Here is a 17,914-nt window from a genome sequence, read left to right as displayed (position 1 = left end):
TAACTTAAGTTTCCTGTAGTCACTTACCAATTGCTATGGATCTCAGATAAAGCTTTTCAGCATTTTCATACTGGTTCATGTCATAGTTGTAGAGGGAGGCGAGATGGCCCACGGAGAGGGCAACTTCATAATCCTCCTGCCCTAGGAGCTGCTCCTTGATCTGGATGGCCTTGATGTGCATTTCCTCTGCTTCCTGTCAGGGCCAGATTCACACAGGTCAGTCAGACACCACTCACCACCCCACAAAAAGAGGGGAAAATTAGTTTTAATAAACTTAACTATGTAGCAGCTCAAACAGTAGCATTTTGTAACAGGCAAAAAGTAACAATGCCAAATATAAACCAAATTCTCCAAATTCTTTAGTGAAGTGGATCAGCAGATTGCAGCACCCAGCTCTCTGTCACCCTCTGAGGGCATCATCCATCTCCATGGATTATTTTTGCACAAGTTTTCCAAGCACAGAACTACCAACTGAACTTGGGAATTGTGGACATTGAAACCCCTCATTTGTAGTGACAGATTTCAGCTGTCTTGAAGGTTTTAGGCCAGGAGTAAAGTCTTACCTTGAACTTCCTCATGGACTGATACAGTCTGCCCAGGTTGCCGTAGTGTTTGGCTGTTTGCACGTTGAACTCCCCAAAGGCTTTTTTAGCCAACTGGAGGGAGGAGAGGTGCAGGTCATGAGCCTCCTGGAGCAGCCTCTGCTCTGTCTCCTTGTTGTGACAGTCTATGGCAATCTCCTCCAGGATAAGAGCTGGGGACAGGAGACAGGAATTGTTACTGTGCCCACGCCCAGCTCAGAGCCAGGGACCCCAGACACCTGGGGACACAGCCCAGGCTTTGTGTCTGTCACCAACTGCTGTCACACTGCTGTGTCAAGCTCCCAACACATTTTATATTCTGTAGTTTCATCCCCCCACTCCAACTCGTCTGGTTAAGTTTTTTTTGTATTTTACAAGTGTGCTGTAAACACCAAGGACTACAAACACCTCCACTGAAAAAGACAACTCAAGCTACATTGCCTGGGAGGGACCAGGATGAGCACAACCAAATGGTTCAAACAACAAACCTTTAACTCTCTTTGAAGAGGCCAAGAGGAGATGGTCTTCTGGGAGAATGTGAGTGATAATGCCAATAGCACGTTCAGCATGGAATCTGAGAGAGTTGAAATAAAAAGTTCAGGATCTGTTTATGTATGCCAGCAGTTGACTGATGAAAAATTACAAATATTAATGCAATGAATATTTTTCTTCATTTACAGCACTAACTGTGCTGCTGTGTGTTGTACTCACAGTGCATTGTCAAATTTCCCAGAGCTGTACTGGTGAACATATGAAGAATAAGCCAAGTCTTCATGAGCTGTAGCTACGTGGATGTTTTTACCTCCAAATACTGACTGCCGGATATCGAGCGCTGTCTGCAAGGGTTCCAAAAACACAATTTCATCAGTTAACACAGGAAAAAAACCCCAAATTCATCTCTATGATCAATCTACTGGCTCTGAAATTCTCTACATATTTGAGGCACTAATTATATAAAAGACACGAGTGAGAGGAAGACCAAGAAAGCAAAGCCCCATAGCTGGTGGTGTTTGGGGTTTTTTTAAACATCACGACTGCAGTAATGAAATCAACTATTCTCTATCTCCATGAATTAACTACAACATCTGAGAGATGAAAAGCATCAAGAGAAACAAGTCCTGCTGCCTACCTGATAGATGGCAACAGATTGGCAGATATTGTCTACATTGAGCAAATAAAATCCGTAGTCTAGTAGCGTGTCGGAGTATTTGGGGTGCTTGGCTCCAAAATGCTCCCTGCACAAACACACTTCCATTACAAACTGAGGCAAGCTGAGTATAATTTTAGAAGGTTTTTTTCTGGAATGGCCCTTACCTGGCAAGGTACACGGCGTGCTTTATGAGCTGCTCAGCCTTCTTGAACTCCCGTTTCACCACGCAGGCCTGGGCAGGGGAAGGGAAGCACGTGAGCAGCTGCGCACTCGCAGCTCAGCCCCTCCAGACACTGCCACACTTACTCTTGTTTTTAATTTCAAAAGATCATTGTAGTTATTAAAGGACTTTTTGGTTATTTAAGAAAAGGAGCTCAGCATTAATAAACTTGTTATTTTATCCTGCCTGACTGAAGGGATTGTGCTGTACCTAGTCCAGATCAAAGAGGGATCAGAGCCCTTCCAGGGGAGTTTGCAGGTTAACATTGTCACAACGGTCACCTGGGCAGCTCTAACTCCATTTCAGAAAGACACAAATAGAAACAAACACCCCCACCCATTCTGAGACAAGCACAAACAACAATCCTTAGGGCCCCTGAGGAGAATTCTGAAGGTAACAACCTCTCCTCAGCCATTCCTGGCAGCAACTTAGTACCCAAAGCAACGGGGAGATTTCAGATTCACCTTTGACGCTTGTCGTAGCACATCCACCACTACTTTTACAGGCAGCCCAACTGTGATCTCCTTCATGGCTTCTATGCACCACTTATAGGCCTGTGGGACAAAGAGGCACCAACACAATGGAAGCTGGAACTTCACAGCATTGTAGCATCAAGAGAAAAATATTACCTGCCTCTGAAAAGCTGGTCATTTACATTCCAAAATTTAAAATACACAGTTTGATTGCTTACATGTAATGAATTGTCCAGTTATGTCTTAAAAGACAGACTTAAACCCCACTTTTAAGGTTAATAGTGAATATATAAGTATTTTATATTAATCTAAGGTTTATAATATTAAAATGACTTTTACAGTCAGAACAGGGTATTTTATAATCTTTAATCAATCCTCACCATTCCCATTGTGCAGGACAACACCCTGTCAGTGAACTTAGGGATTAAAGGAAAACCAGTTTATGGAGTAGTTACACCTCAGAGAGAGCGTAACAAACCAGGTGCAAAGACTGTTCTGCTATTCATTTTCAATTATTAAAATAAGCTTTTATAATATTTAATTTACAGGTGACCAACACATGTGGACAAGGTAACACACATACGTTCATGTTGGTCCAAGCGCTGTGAAGAGCTCACAGACTAACACAGAACAATACACGGAAACAACAGTGGCTAAATGAATTACTGCTCCGGCAGTGCCAAGGAGAGCAGAACCAGGACTAGTGAGGCACATCCAGGAGGTGCCAGTGCCAGGAGAGCCCCCCAAGCCCTCACCTCGTCGTAGTGGCTCTTGGCGAAGAGCAGGGCGCAGAGCTCCCCGTAGAGCGCCGCCTTGTTGGCCTGCTGCCCGTGCTTGGCCAGCTTGTCCATGTAGGACTGCGCCAGCTTGAACGTCTCCTCTCCCAGGTGGTACTTGCAGTTCCCGTTCCGAACGTGCAGCAACCTTGGGGGATGCAGAGAGAGCTGCTGAGGGAGCTGCAGAAACCTCTGCCTGCAGCAGCACCAGGGATCTGGGGGACACTCACAGGGGGGAGCTCTGCCAGCCCAGCACAGCTGCCCTGCCTGGGCTCGGTCACACACAGCTGGGCACAGGGCAGGAATTTCTCCTGCTGGAGATGCCACAGGATTTTACCTATTGATGCAGCTCTGCGTTGAACCACTCCGGTGTGGTGACTTTGTGTGTCATTTTCCATAAAATCCATTCTTCCCAATACCAGTGAGACTCCATTCCCAACACCCTGCCCTAGACAGTGTGAAGTCCCTTCCACCTCCTTCCCAAAGGGTGCAACCTCAAGCAGCCACATTAAGTGCAACACAGCTCATTTTCCTGCATCCCTACACTTTCCCCCCAAACCCTGAGTAGCTCCAAGTGGGAATTTTTGTGTTTTGGGGCTTGGGGGAAGTCTTCACATAAGATTTAGTCACATCCATTCCACATGAGAACCATCTCCACCAGGAGAGACCATTTTATTGATCACAACAACTCAAACATCCCCTGCTCTTCCCTCTCCTGTCTTGCTGCCTTCCCATCTGAAAGGTCAACACCCAAATACAGCCAAGTAACACCCAGCACTGCTGAAACCTACTCCTGTTTCTCAGAGAAGTAACACTTCCAGCTTGTGGCACTTATTATCACTAAAAACAAAGAATCTGTGCATTAGTGCAGGCTGATGCTCACGGGCTTTAACGAGGTGCATTTGGAATGGGTGTGTGTTGATATTCCAAGCCCCAAGGGCAGAGCTGGATTCCCAGCCAGGGCAGCTGCTCCTGCTGCATGGCAAACACCTGCCAGCAAGCAGACATGGAATTTTGGTGAATTAACCTCCACTGTCCCTGCTGGAAATGTGTCATTAGACAGTGAGTAACAGAGACTGAACACACCAGGCAAGGCTTGGGAAATCAGGGCAACACAGCACAGGGAGAACTGCACAGAGGGAAGGGAAGCTGCAAAGAGGCTCAAACTCTGACTATGTGGATTAATGTACAGGAACAGCATTTTAGTCCTGATATCATACATTGGGATAAAACTTCCAATCAGTTGTTAAAGGGGAAGGAGTGAACAGTGAAAATTTTGCTCAGTTTCTTTTCTAAACCTGTTTCCACTTGCTCCAAATAGAGATTTAAGCTACTGCAGCCATTCCCCAGTGATACAGCTCAGCTCATCCTAAGAGCAGCTTGTCCAACACTGTCCCTCTGTTTCCCACCCAAACTCCAACAGTAACAAGAAAGGAAATAAAGTTTCCGTTTTCCTAAGCAGGGCCTGAAAGTGGGCACATGACAGATGCGGATTTGCTGCACAAGGAGAACATCAAAAGAAAAGCCCTTCAAAACCCTGCAAAAGCTACACAAATTCCAGCTCTCCAGAGGGAAACTGCACCGTGGCTCAACAACAGACAGCAAAAAGCAACCCCCACATTTTTCCTTAAATAAAGCCTCAGAACCAAACACGATGTACAAGTGCATTGTGTGCCTGGTCACAGGAACATTCCAGCAGCAAGAGACAGGAATTAGAAAGAAACGAGAGAAGAATTAAGTAAACAGTTTTCCTAAAGAGAAAAAAAAAAAAAAACATTTTGCCAACACCATTCAGTTGGGAACTGCTCTGCAACATCAAAACCACGGAGCCCAAATCCCATGTAATGGAATAAGCCAGTGGGGATAGCACTGCAATTTAGATAAGCTCCTGGGAAAGATCATATCCAGTGTCTGGATGCTTCAGTGATAGTGTCTAGAAACAAAGAAATCTCCCCAAAACCCAAGCTAAACCTAAGCCAATCCTCTAGGATAAGCAGAGTTTATGTGATCCAGTTCTGAGTAACAAAAATCCTTTATTAATCCAAAGGAATCTTAGGAGATAAAGCCAAGAAGAAGAGAAAAGGCCTCAGGACGTTTATGCTAATGGCTCTGAACCTCCTTTGATGTCTGCAATAACAGCTTTTGGGGACTAACCTCCCCCAACAAACTCAGTCTCTCAGAGCCAACACAGCAGCTTAGGAAGTCTAAAACCACCAGAAGAAAACAACCCAAGAATCAGCCAAATGTGCAACAATGAAGTGGGAGAACCACATATTTGTGTTACACATTAGTACCCCATTGTTTAACACAGAATAATGAGAGAAGGCAAACCAAAAGGAGCACCACACTCCCAGAAAAGCAGGGTACAAGCTCAGAGAAACCTCACACCTTCCCAGCTTCTCCACAGAATTTACTACTGCCACAACAAGGAAACACCAAGTTGTGCCTCAATAACACAAAATTTGACATGTTTTTAAACTGTGTTCTATTAATACTGCAATGTATTAATTCAACTCCCAGAGGTTTGACTTGCCAGAGACAATGTAATATTTTCAAAATCTGGACTTGAATTTTGTCTCCTTAAAACTCCCCCCAACTCCACTGCAAGCTCAGCGTGAGAGCCTCCCGCAGTGGGATCAGGTGCTAACACCACCATTTACTCTCAAGCTGAAAGGCAGTAAACTGAGTCTAACGACTGCTCTCCGCCACACGAAGGTGTTTAGATTTTACAGATTTATCCCTTCTCTCAGGGCTAAACACTTCTTCCATTCTTTCAGGTTGATACAACTCCAAACCAACATGCTGAGTGTTTGGGAGATGCCAGAACGTTTCCCACTGCTCCTGCTGCCCAGAGGGGTGATGTCCCAGCAGAGCTCCCCAGGGAACAATGGATGTCTCTGCCAAACAGAGCCAACACCCCAGGTCAGAGGGGCTCATTCTAACACAGGGTGCTTTCTTCCAGCACAGAATGAAAACCTCCTTTCCACACTATTGTCCAGCAGAGATAGTTCCCTTTCCCCCCCTCCCTTTCTTTCCCTTCTTTTCATTTCTATTTGGAGAAGGTGACAGTTATTTTTAAGCAACTTCTCCAGCTTGCCAAAGAGCCTGATGCAACGAGAAAACTTTTTTTAGATTAATTAGAAGGCAAAGGACCAAGCAGTAACTGTGCCTCTATATCCATCACTCCCCAGCTCTAGGAAGCTGGATACGTGTGCCCAGGCTCCTGGCATCATTTCTGGAACGCCAGCCAGCAGAACCAGGCAGAGCAGTGTTGCCATGGCCTTGGGGCTGGCACAGGACAGCAGCAGCTCTTGGCAAAGCCTCTTTACTCTTCGTGTTTGCCCAACCATAAACAAGATGCAGGGCTTTTTTCGGAGCAGCTTTCCAAACAAGTTTTGCTCTAGATTCAGATAACTACAGCACATGCTTTGTTCTTTGTTAGAGCAGCTAAACAAAAAAAAAAAAAATCCTACATTAAATCTGCCCAGCAGCCTTCAGGTGCCCATAGGCACATCTGGAGTGTACAAAAACAACCTTGGCATGGTGAGAGCAACACAACCCAGCCAGCTCCTGCCTGCAGTTCATCACACCTCAATACACAGGGGAAGAGCAACAGAGGCCTCTGTCAATGAAATGTGAACCTCTGCAGGCCCTGAGGAACAAGACAGCTTCAAAACTCTAACAGCACAAAATAAAACCAAAATACTTTTCCAAATGTTTTCAGCTGTGGCCAGAGGTACCCACAGGAACTGGACAGCCAGATCTTTACCCAGGCCCAGAGCTAAGCACTCAGCATGGAGCAAGAGAACTCGCTGGATCTGGAATCAGGAAAGGTAAATTTGCCTTTATTTCTGCTCAGTTGTATCTCTATTGTTTGCATTTGGATTTGGCAAATTCTCTTTGTAGTAAATAGAACTTCAGCAAAGTCCAACACAGAACATTCCTTCACGTGCAAAAATCCTTGGGAAACAAGAACTGCTGGACCACTTTTATTATCCAGTAGTGTTACCCATGAGAGATTACACAGGAGAGCAAAACATTGGGGTTTTTAATCCATTGTACTGTGCTGCCAACTTAGAAGCTGAAAATCCAGGGATTAGTGTAAAACAAGCACCTCCTGATCTTCAACTCTAGCCAGGAAAGGGTTTAGGTGCAGCAGAACACTAAAGGAGCATCTGGAGCTGGATGGCTCCAAGGTTTCCTGGGAATTCAAGGTGAGCTCACCTCACACAACACTCCACGGCACGGAACCAGTGAAGGATTTCATCGTGGAGGGTGCACAGCTGAAGGCAGGAAAGGAAAACCTTCTCAGCATCACTGTACCAGCCTGCATCTGACAGGAACCCCCCTGCAAAAATCAGCAACAAACAGCAATTTGAAGAGCAAAACATTTTCAAGAGAAAAAGGGTTTGCTCAGGTCTTGCAAGAAGATCATTTATTTCATAGACCTGCTTCTAAAGACAGAAATCCTGTCAAGGTCAAACCCTCCTGACCTGGAAAGGATGAAATGTAAGAGAAGAGTTCTCCTACAGCTGAAGGAAATAACACTTGGTTTAGGATAGTTTTTTGTTATTACAGAGTTTTCCTACAGATTTCTGTCAAAAAAACCAAGAACTTACACTAAAATCATGCAAATTCTTCATCACATCTGCAAACCAATCTTAAATCTGAACTGTTTGAACTAACAAGTCTATACATTCTTAGATATTAAAATCCAATATATTTCTCTCAAGACACCAAGTAGCTTTCTAAAAATTCCATTCCAAAACACATAATTCTTTAAAAGGCCTATCTTTAACAGGGAAAAAAAAATAATGTTAGATTAACTGAAGCTTGCAAGAGAGAAAGCAAAGAGCCCATGAGCAGCAGTTACCTAAAACAAAGCCAATCTGGATTGCTTTTTCTTTCACAGCAGCATCTGACTCTGCAATGTAGGAGCACCGTCTGCTGAAGGAATAGGCCAGGACAGAAGCAACCTTGACTCCATGGTCCATCAGAGCCTGGAAACAGTGATGGAGCAGATGTCTGCAACAAAGCAGAGTTTGGTTACACATGAAGGTTTGAAAGCAGTCAGTTGGCTCTCATGAATTCCAAGGAGAGAAATCAAACCCAAAGCAGATCAGGGCAAGCCCTCCTGTGAGGCCGCAGCTGATGGATCCCAGGTGTTGGGTGATCCACACCAAGGGACACATTCTGCTGGAAGCCAAACACAAGCTGCCCACACAGGATTAAAACTGGGAGAGAGCGTTTCCAGCTCAAAGTCAGCAGGGAGGAGGCCCCAAACCCCCCCCCCTCCCTCCCCCAGCACTCGCAGACAAACGAGCAGTGATGGCTCCATTAACATCACCCAGCGATGGGCGGGACTGCTGTCTGAAGACTCAAAGCTCATCCCTGTTACAGAGAACCTGATCTAAAACAGTCAAGTTCTGTAACACCACAAATTGGAATATTTAATGACAGGAAAACTCTTCAAACTGGGGCAATCCTATCAGCTTCCCTCAGGATTTGCTAAATCAGCAGGAAATGGGTGCTGTGACTGCTGCTCCCAGGGACTCTGGGACCTCTGGTGTTGAGCAACTGGGAGGGTTTTGCATAGTTTGTTTTTTCTGGTTTGTGCTTCTTTTTAACATCTCTTCCTAGATGGAGAGATTAAGAGTTGAAATGAGAATTATTGATCTATTAAGATACTCACCTTTTATCTAAAGCTCGTAGCACCTTTGCAAAAACTTCTAGTTCACAAAATTCACTACCCAGCTGGCACAAGCGGCCCTGTTGGTAAAGCTGAAAAATAATCAGGTAAATTCATCTTAGTATTTAAGATTTAGTTTTTCTGGGAAATTCAGCTTACTAGCAGAGATAACTTATGATGAAATCTAGACTTTAAAGCACTGAAATCAGCAGGCTAAAAAGTAAGTTCCTGTATCAGAAGATTTCACCTCAGGAGCACAATTTCAGTGTTAAAAACTGAGCTATGAGAGGTCCACAGATGGTTTCAAGTGTTTTTTTTTTTTTAATCTATGGATGTATTTTCAGGTGTTTGTGCCCTCCTGCAACACCAAAACACTGCTACATGTGAACTACAAATCCAAGAAAAAAAGCCAGAAATGACTGAAGTCAGCAAAAAATACAATTGACAGTTTTGATACCAAATGCTTTCAGAACATGTTTAAATGACACACAAGCTAGGATGTAACAATGCAAATATATCAGATATAAATAAATCAATATATAAATAAATATATATAAAGCAATATATCAGATATAAATAAACCCAAACCCACAAGTTCTGCAAGGGGTCACTCACCAATACCAGCACCACAGGCAGGCACCAGCCCTGTCCCCACTGACACCTGAGCTCCCACAGGTGACTCCCCCAGCAGTAAATGGGAAAACTGGAGCCTGTTCATGCATTTATTAAAAGCACTGGCTTGTTTTAAGCCCACAGTGATTTGTACCTGCAGATAAGCAAATTTATCAGCTGAGTTGCCCACAAAAAAACCACAAACAGTTGTCCATGCAGTGCATGGTTAAGTTCTGCCACATCAGGCTATAAATGCCATGGATTTACACAGGTACAAAGGGACTGTGCAAAGAAATGTCAGAGAAATCCACTGTGAACTCTTAATTCCCATTATCTTAAAGGCCCTGACCCACAGATGAGCACAGGAGGGTACATGACCTAAGGAAGCAGCACTCCACACCTGCCACAGGCACCATCAGTGCTTAAATGGAAACATTAATATTCCTTCCAGTTTTAATAATGCCTTCAAATGCTTCCAGTGATAAGCATCTGGTGCCTGGTTCACCTTTTTCCCCACAAACACTGGGAGCTGATTAATTAATATTCCAAACACAGCACGTGAGCACATCTCCAGCCAGAAATTTGGTTCTAGTCAACTCTTATAAAAGCACACAACACTGGCTCTAGAGCACAGCAAATTTGTTATTTTAACAACACAACCTACAAAGAAACCTTCAAAAATACTTTGACCTAATAATGTCAATTGCCAGAAATGAATGTTTTCCTCTCTGTTATCTATTTTGCTGAGGGAACATTAAAAAAAAAAAAAAAGAGGAAGTCTTTTAAAAACCAGAGCAAGTTTGCATGCAAAGTTACTGCTCCGATAAAGCAGCGTGTCCCTGCACTTCAAAGGGATCAGAGCTCCTGCTGGAGCTGGATTCTCTCTGGCACTGAAGGAGCAGCCAGTCTGCTGTATTTAAAAGCTACAGCCATGCTTAAATGTTCTCATTCCTTCAGCACAGCTGGCTCATAGCAAATGCTCTATAAAACCTAAAATGTACTTTCTGCAGAGAAAAAAAAAAAAAAGCAGCTGTTTAAACTGCCTGGTATTCCATGGCCAAAGTGAAGGTGGGCATCCCATCAATAATTGATGAGATCATTTCTGGAGGAAGATTAGACACATCCCCAAAGCACTGCAGCAGGATTTAAGGCAAGCAAAAACACTATCACGTTTCACAGTGCTCCAGTACAGTATCATCACTCCCTCCTATCACCTTGCAGCACCAACCCAAAATCCCAGAGATTCCTGGGTTATCAAAAATTAACCATAGTAAGACTTTTAAAAATTTATGTATTTATGAGGTTACATAAACACTTCTTGTAAGGAGAGAATCCCTCTTACAAGAGATTCTGAGACTGCCAAGGAGTAAATGGCCTGGTGGGGTGGGAGGGAGGGGGAAGGTCCCACAGGACCCTCAGTTTTGGAACTGCAATAATTTTGGGCACATGTCAACTTTGGCTCGGGCCCCAAAGTCCAAGCTGCAATTTTTCACTGCTCCAACTTGAAATACAACATCTTTGGGACTTTTACTATCCCTGTAACCCCTTCCCTCAACATACTGGCAAACATTTTGAGGAATTAACTCAGCTGGAAGCCTCTTGGAACTGTTGTGGCTGTTACAGCAATACTTTCAAATGAAATTTGACATGGAAATAGTGAGTATACGTCAAACTGTGAAGTAATTCCAGGAGATCCAGTAACACTCATTGAGAAGCAGTTGGGAAGACTGAAGAAACAATTCTCTTGTTAAAGCTCCAGAGAGACAGAATTCCTGACCACAGCATTGCTACATAACATGAAAACAAAACAAAATAGCGATTCAAGAAAAACATGCCCTGACATGAACACAGAGCTTTGGACTTCTAAAGAACTATTCTGTTCTGAAGAGAGAAATGCTTTAGACACCAGCTTAACCTATCTGGAACCTACCAGGGATTTATTTTTCTTTAACTATGGAAAAATGACTCAAAGCCTGCAAAGATGACTCCCAACTCCATCAGCTCATCACACATGAGTTCTGGCTCTGAGGACAGGTATAAATTTAATATACAGGTGGATTATTACACCCATGCCCAATCCAGCTGTTGTGCACAGCTGTGAGAAACTCACCACAACCCTTCTTAGGATCCAAGTCTGATGCTGAATTGCATGTCCAGGTGGGTGTGTTACAAAAGCTGCACATTGTGGTGTCCCCAGTTAAACATATTAATGGCATTAACTTTATTATTATATCATAATTCTATTAAAGTTCTTGTCTTTCTCTCTCTGGGTAGATTAAGCTAAAAAAAAACCCAAACAACCAAACTTTCTCTAAGCATAATAAAAATATTTTTAAATAATCTTTTAAAGCAGATGGGGGTTAATTCCAGCCAGCTGTACAAGGATCCTCTAGAAAAGGAACTGAAGAAGACGCAGTTTGAAAAATATGCTCCTGTTGCTCCATTTTGGAAGAGGATTGAAAAACATGGATATTTCAGTAAGAATTACAGAGGAAATCCAAGAAGCTCCCCAGGATGTTTTGTAATGCCTAATAATGTAATGTGGAGTATCAGGCCAGACTGGGGAAGGACAGTGTACTTAACTGACAGCAGAATTTGGGAAAAAAGTTGGGCTGAAACCACCATCTTCCTTCCCCAAGCAACAAGGAAGGAAAAAGCTTTCCTGAGTCAACAGTTCACTCATTACCAAAAATAATCAGTTCAAAATTTAGGTACATTTCATGCTTTTAAACCAATTTCAAAATCATCTACAAACCCTCTGGACAAGCGCTGCTTCTACTGGATATTGTTCAAGGCAGGAAAAAAAGAAAATTCCAGCTGTCCTTGGAAAGCACAATGCCAGCTACCAGGTTGATCTGTACAAACCTCAATCAAATAAATAACCAAGAAAAACCCCAATGTTATTGAACTAGCATGAATTCAGAGACAACTTCTAGAGCCCAATGCCTGCACACCCCAGATGTTCTCACCTGCTCTGCTCTCTGGGCCGGAGCAGCAGAGTTTGTGTTCCACAAGGGAGACAAAGTCAGAGCCTCACAAACATGTGATTCTCCTCAGGAACTGGGAAAACCCAGCCTGCTTGGAGCTCAATCAGCCCAGAGGAAATGAAGTGGAAATAGGAATTATTGTTCAGCAGGAGCTCAACACCTCTGTTCATGATGTGACCTCATTATCTCAATTATGATGAGTTCTGGTGTCTCAGACTCAACAAGGTTACTGAAAAGGTTACTGAAAAGGTAGGGAAGCTGGAAGATATCAGGATGAGGAAATGTCCCCCATAGTTAGATTAAAAAAAAAAAAAAAAGCCTCAGTAGTACAAGTTAGAAGACAAGAAGTTGCAAACCAGTAAAGACTTAACAAGCAAAGCCAGTTCAGTTCACATCTAAATTTAGACTGTAGAAGTAAGGCATGTGTTAATAATAATAACTGGCAAAAACTCATGAGGCAATGATTCTCCTTCACTGGGAGGCTTTAATCTGAAGGGGTGCTAGAAGGATGTGACTGAAGCCCAGCAGCACTCAGTGCAGCCCTGCTGCACACTCTGCTCCTGCCAGGTGACAGAGAGGTTGTACATGTGTGAAATCATCGCTGCTTCCCACACACACATCTAACTCCTAACCCCAGAACCACAGCAGAACCAGGGGAGTTCAGTCTGTGAGCTCACCCTGGGGGTCACAGCAGAAGCCCCTCAGAAAGCTCTGGGATGCTCTGCCTCCCTCACACTCTGTGTTGTGACCTTGGGCAGGGAAGCTCAGAACTGAAGCAGCAGCACAGCCACACTTTATTTCAGGGGGAGTTCATCCTTCTCACTCTCATCAAACCCCCTGGAGACAAGCTTGGGACAAGCTTGTTATATTCTAATGGACAGAAATAATGCTTATAATGATTCTCCATCAGTAAACTCAACCTTTGCTGCAATGCAGAGAACGGACGTTCTGCTGCTTGTTGTCAACAGTCAGCAAATTCCTGCTTGTTCATTTTCTTTGGTTCAAAAAATACCTAAACGTGACAGAAACCAAATTAATGTCATCTCCAAGTGCTCCTGTGGTTAATGATCTCACCAGAAAACATTCCAAGAACAAATTATTTTCAAGAAAAATCAATTGGAAGAAAAGAGAAACACACAACCCAGAAAAGACATTCCAAAAGGAAAATGAGCATGGGATGAAACTCCCTGTTAACCAATCCAAGCCCAAGATGAGGCTGGCACTGTGCAACTGCAACAAATACCTGGGACAGGGAACGCTAAAGCAGCAAAGCACCTTGAGAACCAAAGTCATGAGATAATTATGCAAAATACAGTATAAAGCAGAGGCACAAGGGGGAAAAATGAAATCTGTACAAGACACTGACTAGAGAGTTCAAAACCAGACTTCTGCCAACAACCTTGACTCTTTACAGAACACCCTCCCTCAAAACATCCTCACCCCAACAAACTGCAGAACATAATAAGCTGATTTTTTTCAGCGATTTTGGGGGGTTTTTTGGTTGGTTGGGTTCTTATGTTTTGGGTTTGCTGGGGTTTTTTTGGACTTGCAGTTTATTCCAGCTGTCACTACTTCTTAATACACAATTTTGGCATTTTGCTCATATGCTGAGTCTGAGTTATATGAGATCCAGCATATTTCTTTCTTTGGCTTCTAATACCTACACACCCTCTCGCTCATCCTCCCCCCCCCAAAAAAAAAAAAAAAAAGACAAGAGAATCTAACTAGTTTAACTAGGAAAAAACCCAACCAGGATGTACACAAACCTGGCAAACAACTAAAGGAAACAAAGTATGATATGTGTGCACATTTTTATTTTCCCCCCCAAGAGGCAGGTGTTACTTGTAACAAAACTAGTTCTTAAGTTCCTCAAAATACAGCTGTCATTAATAAGAACTCTAAATATTTTGTAGCTCATGTAGGCTTGGAAATTTCCAGGACATCCTCACAAGCATCCTGTTCTGCCTCTTAATTCTCTAATGGTTGCAAGGAAAAGTCAAACAGTGCTTGAAAAAAGAGATATGCAGCGATACCCTGCTGAAGCAGGGCAGGTTTGTTGTTTTACCATAATCATGATTATTTGATAGTGCCTTGTTTTGTGCTTTAGTCACTGTTTGAGAATGCTCCAGAAAGATAAATATGCTCAGCATGAGGAACCTGCCTGTTCCTGTCACCTTGCAGCAGAACCCACTCCTTACCAAAGCCACAAGAGCATCCTGCAGCTGTCCCAGACCCATTCCCCACTCAGGTTTATAAGGCATGTCCCAGAAGTTATCAATTCTAGAAGATGTAAAACAAATTGGATTTTTTAAGGAGTGGGAAATAAAGGCAGTAAGTTATGACAATAGAGCCAAACCCTGGATTAGAGGGTGCCCTGGGGAGCAACACCAAGACACTGCTGGTATTTTTTTCCCTCTTAAATAGCAGCACATTGACTGTCTCTGCTGGGGTATCTCACCTCCAGCTTCTGAATCAACCTAGACACGTTGGTAAACCTGGCCAAGCCTGGCAAATGTTAAGCATTACTACCAATGAATATGATGAAAACATTTTTGTATAGCCACAGACAATTAACATCCACAGATCAAAACAAAATGTGACTGGTATCACCTTTATTTTTTTGCAAAAATCAGTGGCAGTTTCTCAAGTATCACAAACCATGACTACTACCTAGATAAAAAACTATTACTTACAAGTTATATGAAAGATTGGAAACATTTTTTATTCCTTTTACTCATCACAGAATGAAAGTAATACAGGATACTAACAAACAATTGACACCCTCCAATACAGCAGCAACAAACACCATGTAGTCAAACAAATATTTAGAAGTCTTCTAGTCTGTCTTACTCCAAAGACTGTTAATAGCTTTGGAAATTCTACTTCAAAGAACTCAATGGTCAGGCCATATGGAATATGGCTCACCATGAAGAACTGGGATTTAATATCCACCTGATATTCAAAATAACTACCCTGAGCCAGAACAGCAAAACAAGCACCACACACGCTGTGAGAGGGATGCTATCCCCAGCCTAACCTCAGTCAGCTACCCCAAATGATACTTTTTATGCTGTTGTGTCCAAATAGAGACTCAAGAACCAGTCACCAAGTGTTCTGTAGGTGCACAGAGGATCACAGGAGGGTTTGGGAGGGAAGGGACACTGGAGTAGTTCCAAGCCCTGCCAAGGGCAGGGATGCCATTCTCTAGACCAGGTCACTGCAGGCCCCATCCAAGCTGGTTGTCCTGCACTGAAAAGATGACACTGAGGACATGGAAGCCCAGCCCACTCTTACAGGCAGGCATGGCCCAGTTTGGTTCATTCTGCATCAGGACATCCCATAGATGTGGGCTGGTAAGGGGAATATCAGTGCCCCTTACACAGTTCAAATTACAGGAAAAGCAAGGGGGAAAAGCTTCAAACTGACAGAGAACAGGCTTAGATTAGAGATTAGAAAAAGATGTCTAAGGTGGGTGAGGCCCTAGCACAGGGTGCCCAGAGCAGCTGTGGCTGCCCCTGGATCTCTGAAATGTCCAAAGCCAGGTTGGACAGGGCTTGGAGCAGCCTGGGATGGTGGAAGGAGTCCCTGCCCATGGCTGGGATGGAATGGAATGGGCAGAAGGGTCCCTTCCAACCCAAACCAGTCTGAGTCCATGCAATCGTTGTCATTAACAGCAGCCGTACTGCCCCTACAACACAAACACTCTTTTGGGGACAGGCACTCATCACCTTTATTATCATCTGCCCAGCAAGATGACAAACCCAGGTACCCCAGCAGAAGAAACATGCTAGAGAGTCTCCTCAGAAATCAGATGTGCTGCTGGAGCTCCTTCAGCACTGAACAACTCCACGTGAACCTGATTCAAAGCAACCACTCAAGAGTGCTAATAAAAGCATAAAAAGTCAGTGATCTATTAAGCTCACCTACAGATAAGTTTTTAAACAGCTAGGAATAACACATCCTTGCACATTTCTATCATGAGAAGGTTTTGTTTCATGCTTTTGAAAGCCACAGAGCACCATCCTCTCACCTGAATGAAGTGAGAACAGGCAATGCCAAAGAAGTTTACTTGTCAACGGTCATACTTATTAACAGCTGAAAGTCACCCCCAAAATATTCTTCCACATTGTGATTTTCATATCTCTAGCCTTTAGCTGATATGTCAATCACATCATTATCTACAGGCATGCTCATGTGTCATAAAAATGGGTTTCCATCCTTCTTAGCACCTAAGGCAGACATGAAATAACCAGGACACAGAAAATGAGACGTGATTCTGGATTCACAGAAACATGCCTGTTTCAATGCCAGAAAAGCAATTTCCCTGTCTCCAGTAAATACTACTACTCTCTATGTGTATGATGGGTCATTACCCCTGGTTGATAAATATTAGTCTAAAGAGTGACTTCATTTAAAAAGTCCTAAATTTTTAGAAATTTGCTGGCAGAGGAAAGGAGAGTCATTCCATATCTTAGGTATTTGTAGGTTTTTATAGACAGTGTTTCTCCCCTGATGAATGCTCATTTCCAGCTGTTCCTGCACATGAATGAAATGCCTGTTTAGTGGACAATAAGAAATTAATGGACCATCTCAGTGCACCTTTTACACCAAATCCGTATATTCCAGGGACAGCTGAACGAGGAACAGCCCCTTTCACCAAGGAATAATTTAATGCCAATAAAACTGCAGCATTAAACAACCATCAGTCCTTTCCATCTGGTTCCTACCAGCTCATTTATACTAAACCACGGCAAACTGCTCCCTCAACCACTGACATCACCGTGTCCAATTCATTATTACAAAAAAAAAAAAAAAAAGGAAAAAAAGGAAAAAACATATTCCAGCACAGCCAGCTTGGCTTCATCCTGCCCACACCGCTCCGCAATGGCGAGAGGCACCTTCCCCCACGACCCCCTAGGCCGGGCCCCGTCTCCGCGTCCCCCTCGGGAGCTCCCAGCCCCTCACCGCGGCCTCGGGGCGGCTCCCGGGGGCAGCCACAAGGCCCCGGCACGGCCGGAGCCGCCGCTCCTCCAGCCGCAGCTCGGGCGGCCGCACAGGCCCTGAGCCCCCGGCCCGTCCTTCGGGCCGTGCCCGTCCCCGGCGAGACCCCTCACAGCCCCGCGCTCCCGGCCAGGCCAGGCCCGGGCCACCTCCCGGGGCCGCTTCTCCTTCCACGTCCCGCAGGCCCGGCCGGGCCCGGCCCCGCTCGGCCGCCGCCGTACCTTGTAGTACACGTCGAACTGGATGTTCTCGGGCAGCGAGCGGATGTCGCGGCGCCGCGCCCGCCCGTAGCTGTCCACGACGGCCGAGATGGCCGTGTTGTAGAGCGTCTCGGGCACCCACTCCAGCTCCACCGCCGCCATCTTGGCTGTGCGGAGCCGCCTTCCCCTCCTTCCCTGCCTCCGCCCCGTCGCCTCCCGCCCGCT

General features: G+C 44.4%; 1 protein-coding gene and 1 long non-coding RNA gene across 2 annotated transcripts in view; one reads left to right on the top strand and one right to left on the bottom strand.

Moving 5' to 3' along the window:
• LOC128817290 (uncharacterized) overlaps window positions 1-3,167 on the top strand; it is a 27,344-nt gene extending 24,177 nt beyond the window's left edge. The window contains exon 6 of the long non-coding RNA XR_008440157.1: window positions 2,973-3,167. This is a non-coding gene — a long non-coding RNA (uncharacterized LOC128817290). The remainder of the gene's footprint in view (window positions 1-2,972) is intronic.
• APPBP2 (amyloid beta precursor protein binding protein 2) overlaps window positions 1-17,914 on the bottom strand; it is a 23,024-nt gene extending 5,110 nt beyond the window's left edge. The window contains exons 1-12 of the mRNA XM_053995687.1: window positions 17,711-17,914; window positions 8,893-8,981; window positions 8,074-8,225; window positions 7,425-7,548; window positions 3,180-3,348; window positions 2,416-2,505; window positions 1,896-1,963; window positions 1,711-1,816; window positions 1,293-1,417; window positions 1,070-1,155; window positions 564-754; window positions 28-193 (exon numbers count right to left, since the gene is read on the bottom strand). Of these exons, the coding sequence (XP_053851662.1) occupies window positions 28-193; window positions 564-754; window positions 1,070-1,155; window positions 1,293-1,417; window positions 1,711-1,816; window positions 1,896-1,963; window positions 2,416-2,505; window positions 3,180-3,348; window positions 7,425-7,548; window positions 8,074-8,225; window positions 8,893-8,981; window positions 17,711-17,851 (1,507 nt within the window). The 5' untranslated portion in view covers window positions 17,852-17,914. The remainder of the gene's footprint in view (window positions 1-27; window positions 194-563; window positions 755-1,069; window positions 1,156-1,292; window positions 1,418-1,710; window positions 1,817-1,895; window positions 1,964-2,415; window positions 2,506-3,179; window positions 3,349-7,424; window positions 7,549-8,073; window positions 8,226-8,892; window positions 8,982-17,710) is intronic.

The sequence above is a fragment of the Vidua macroura genome, chromosome 20 (assembly GCF_024509145.1).
Source record: "Vidua macroura isolate BioBank_ID:100142 chromosome 20, ASM2450914v1, whole genome shotgun sequence".
Lineage (NCBI taxonomy): Eukaryota > Metazoa > Chordata > Aves > Passeriformes > Viduidae > Vidua > Vidua macroura.
Note: the sequence above shows the minus strand (reverse complement) of the source record. Positions and strands in the feature narration are given on the sequence as shown.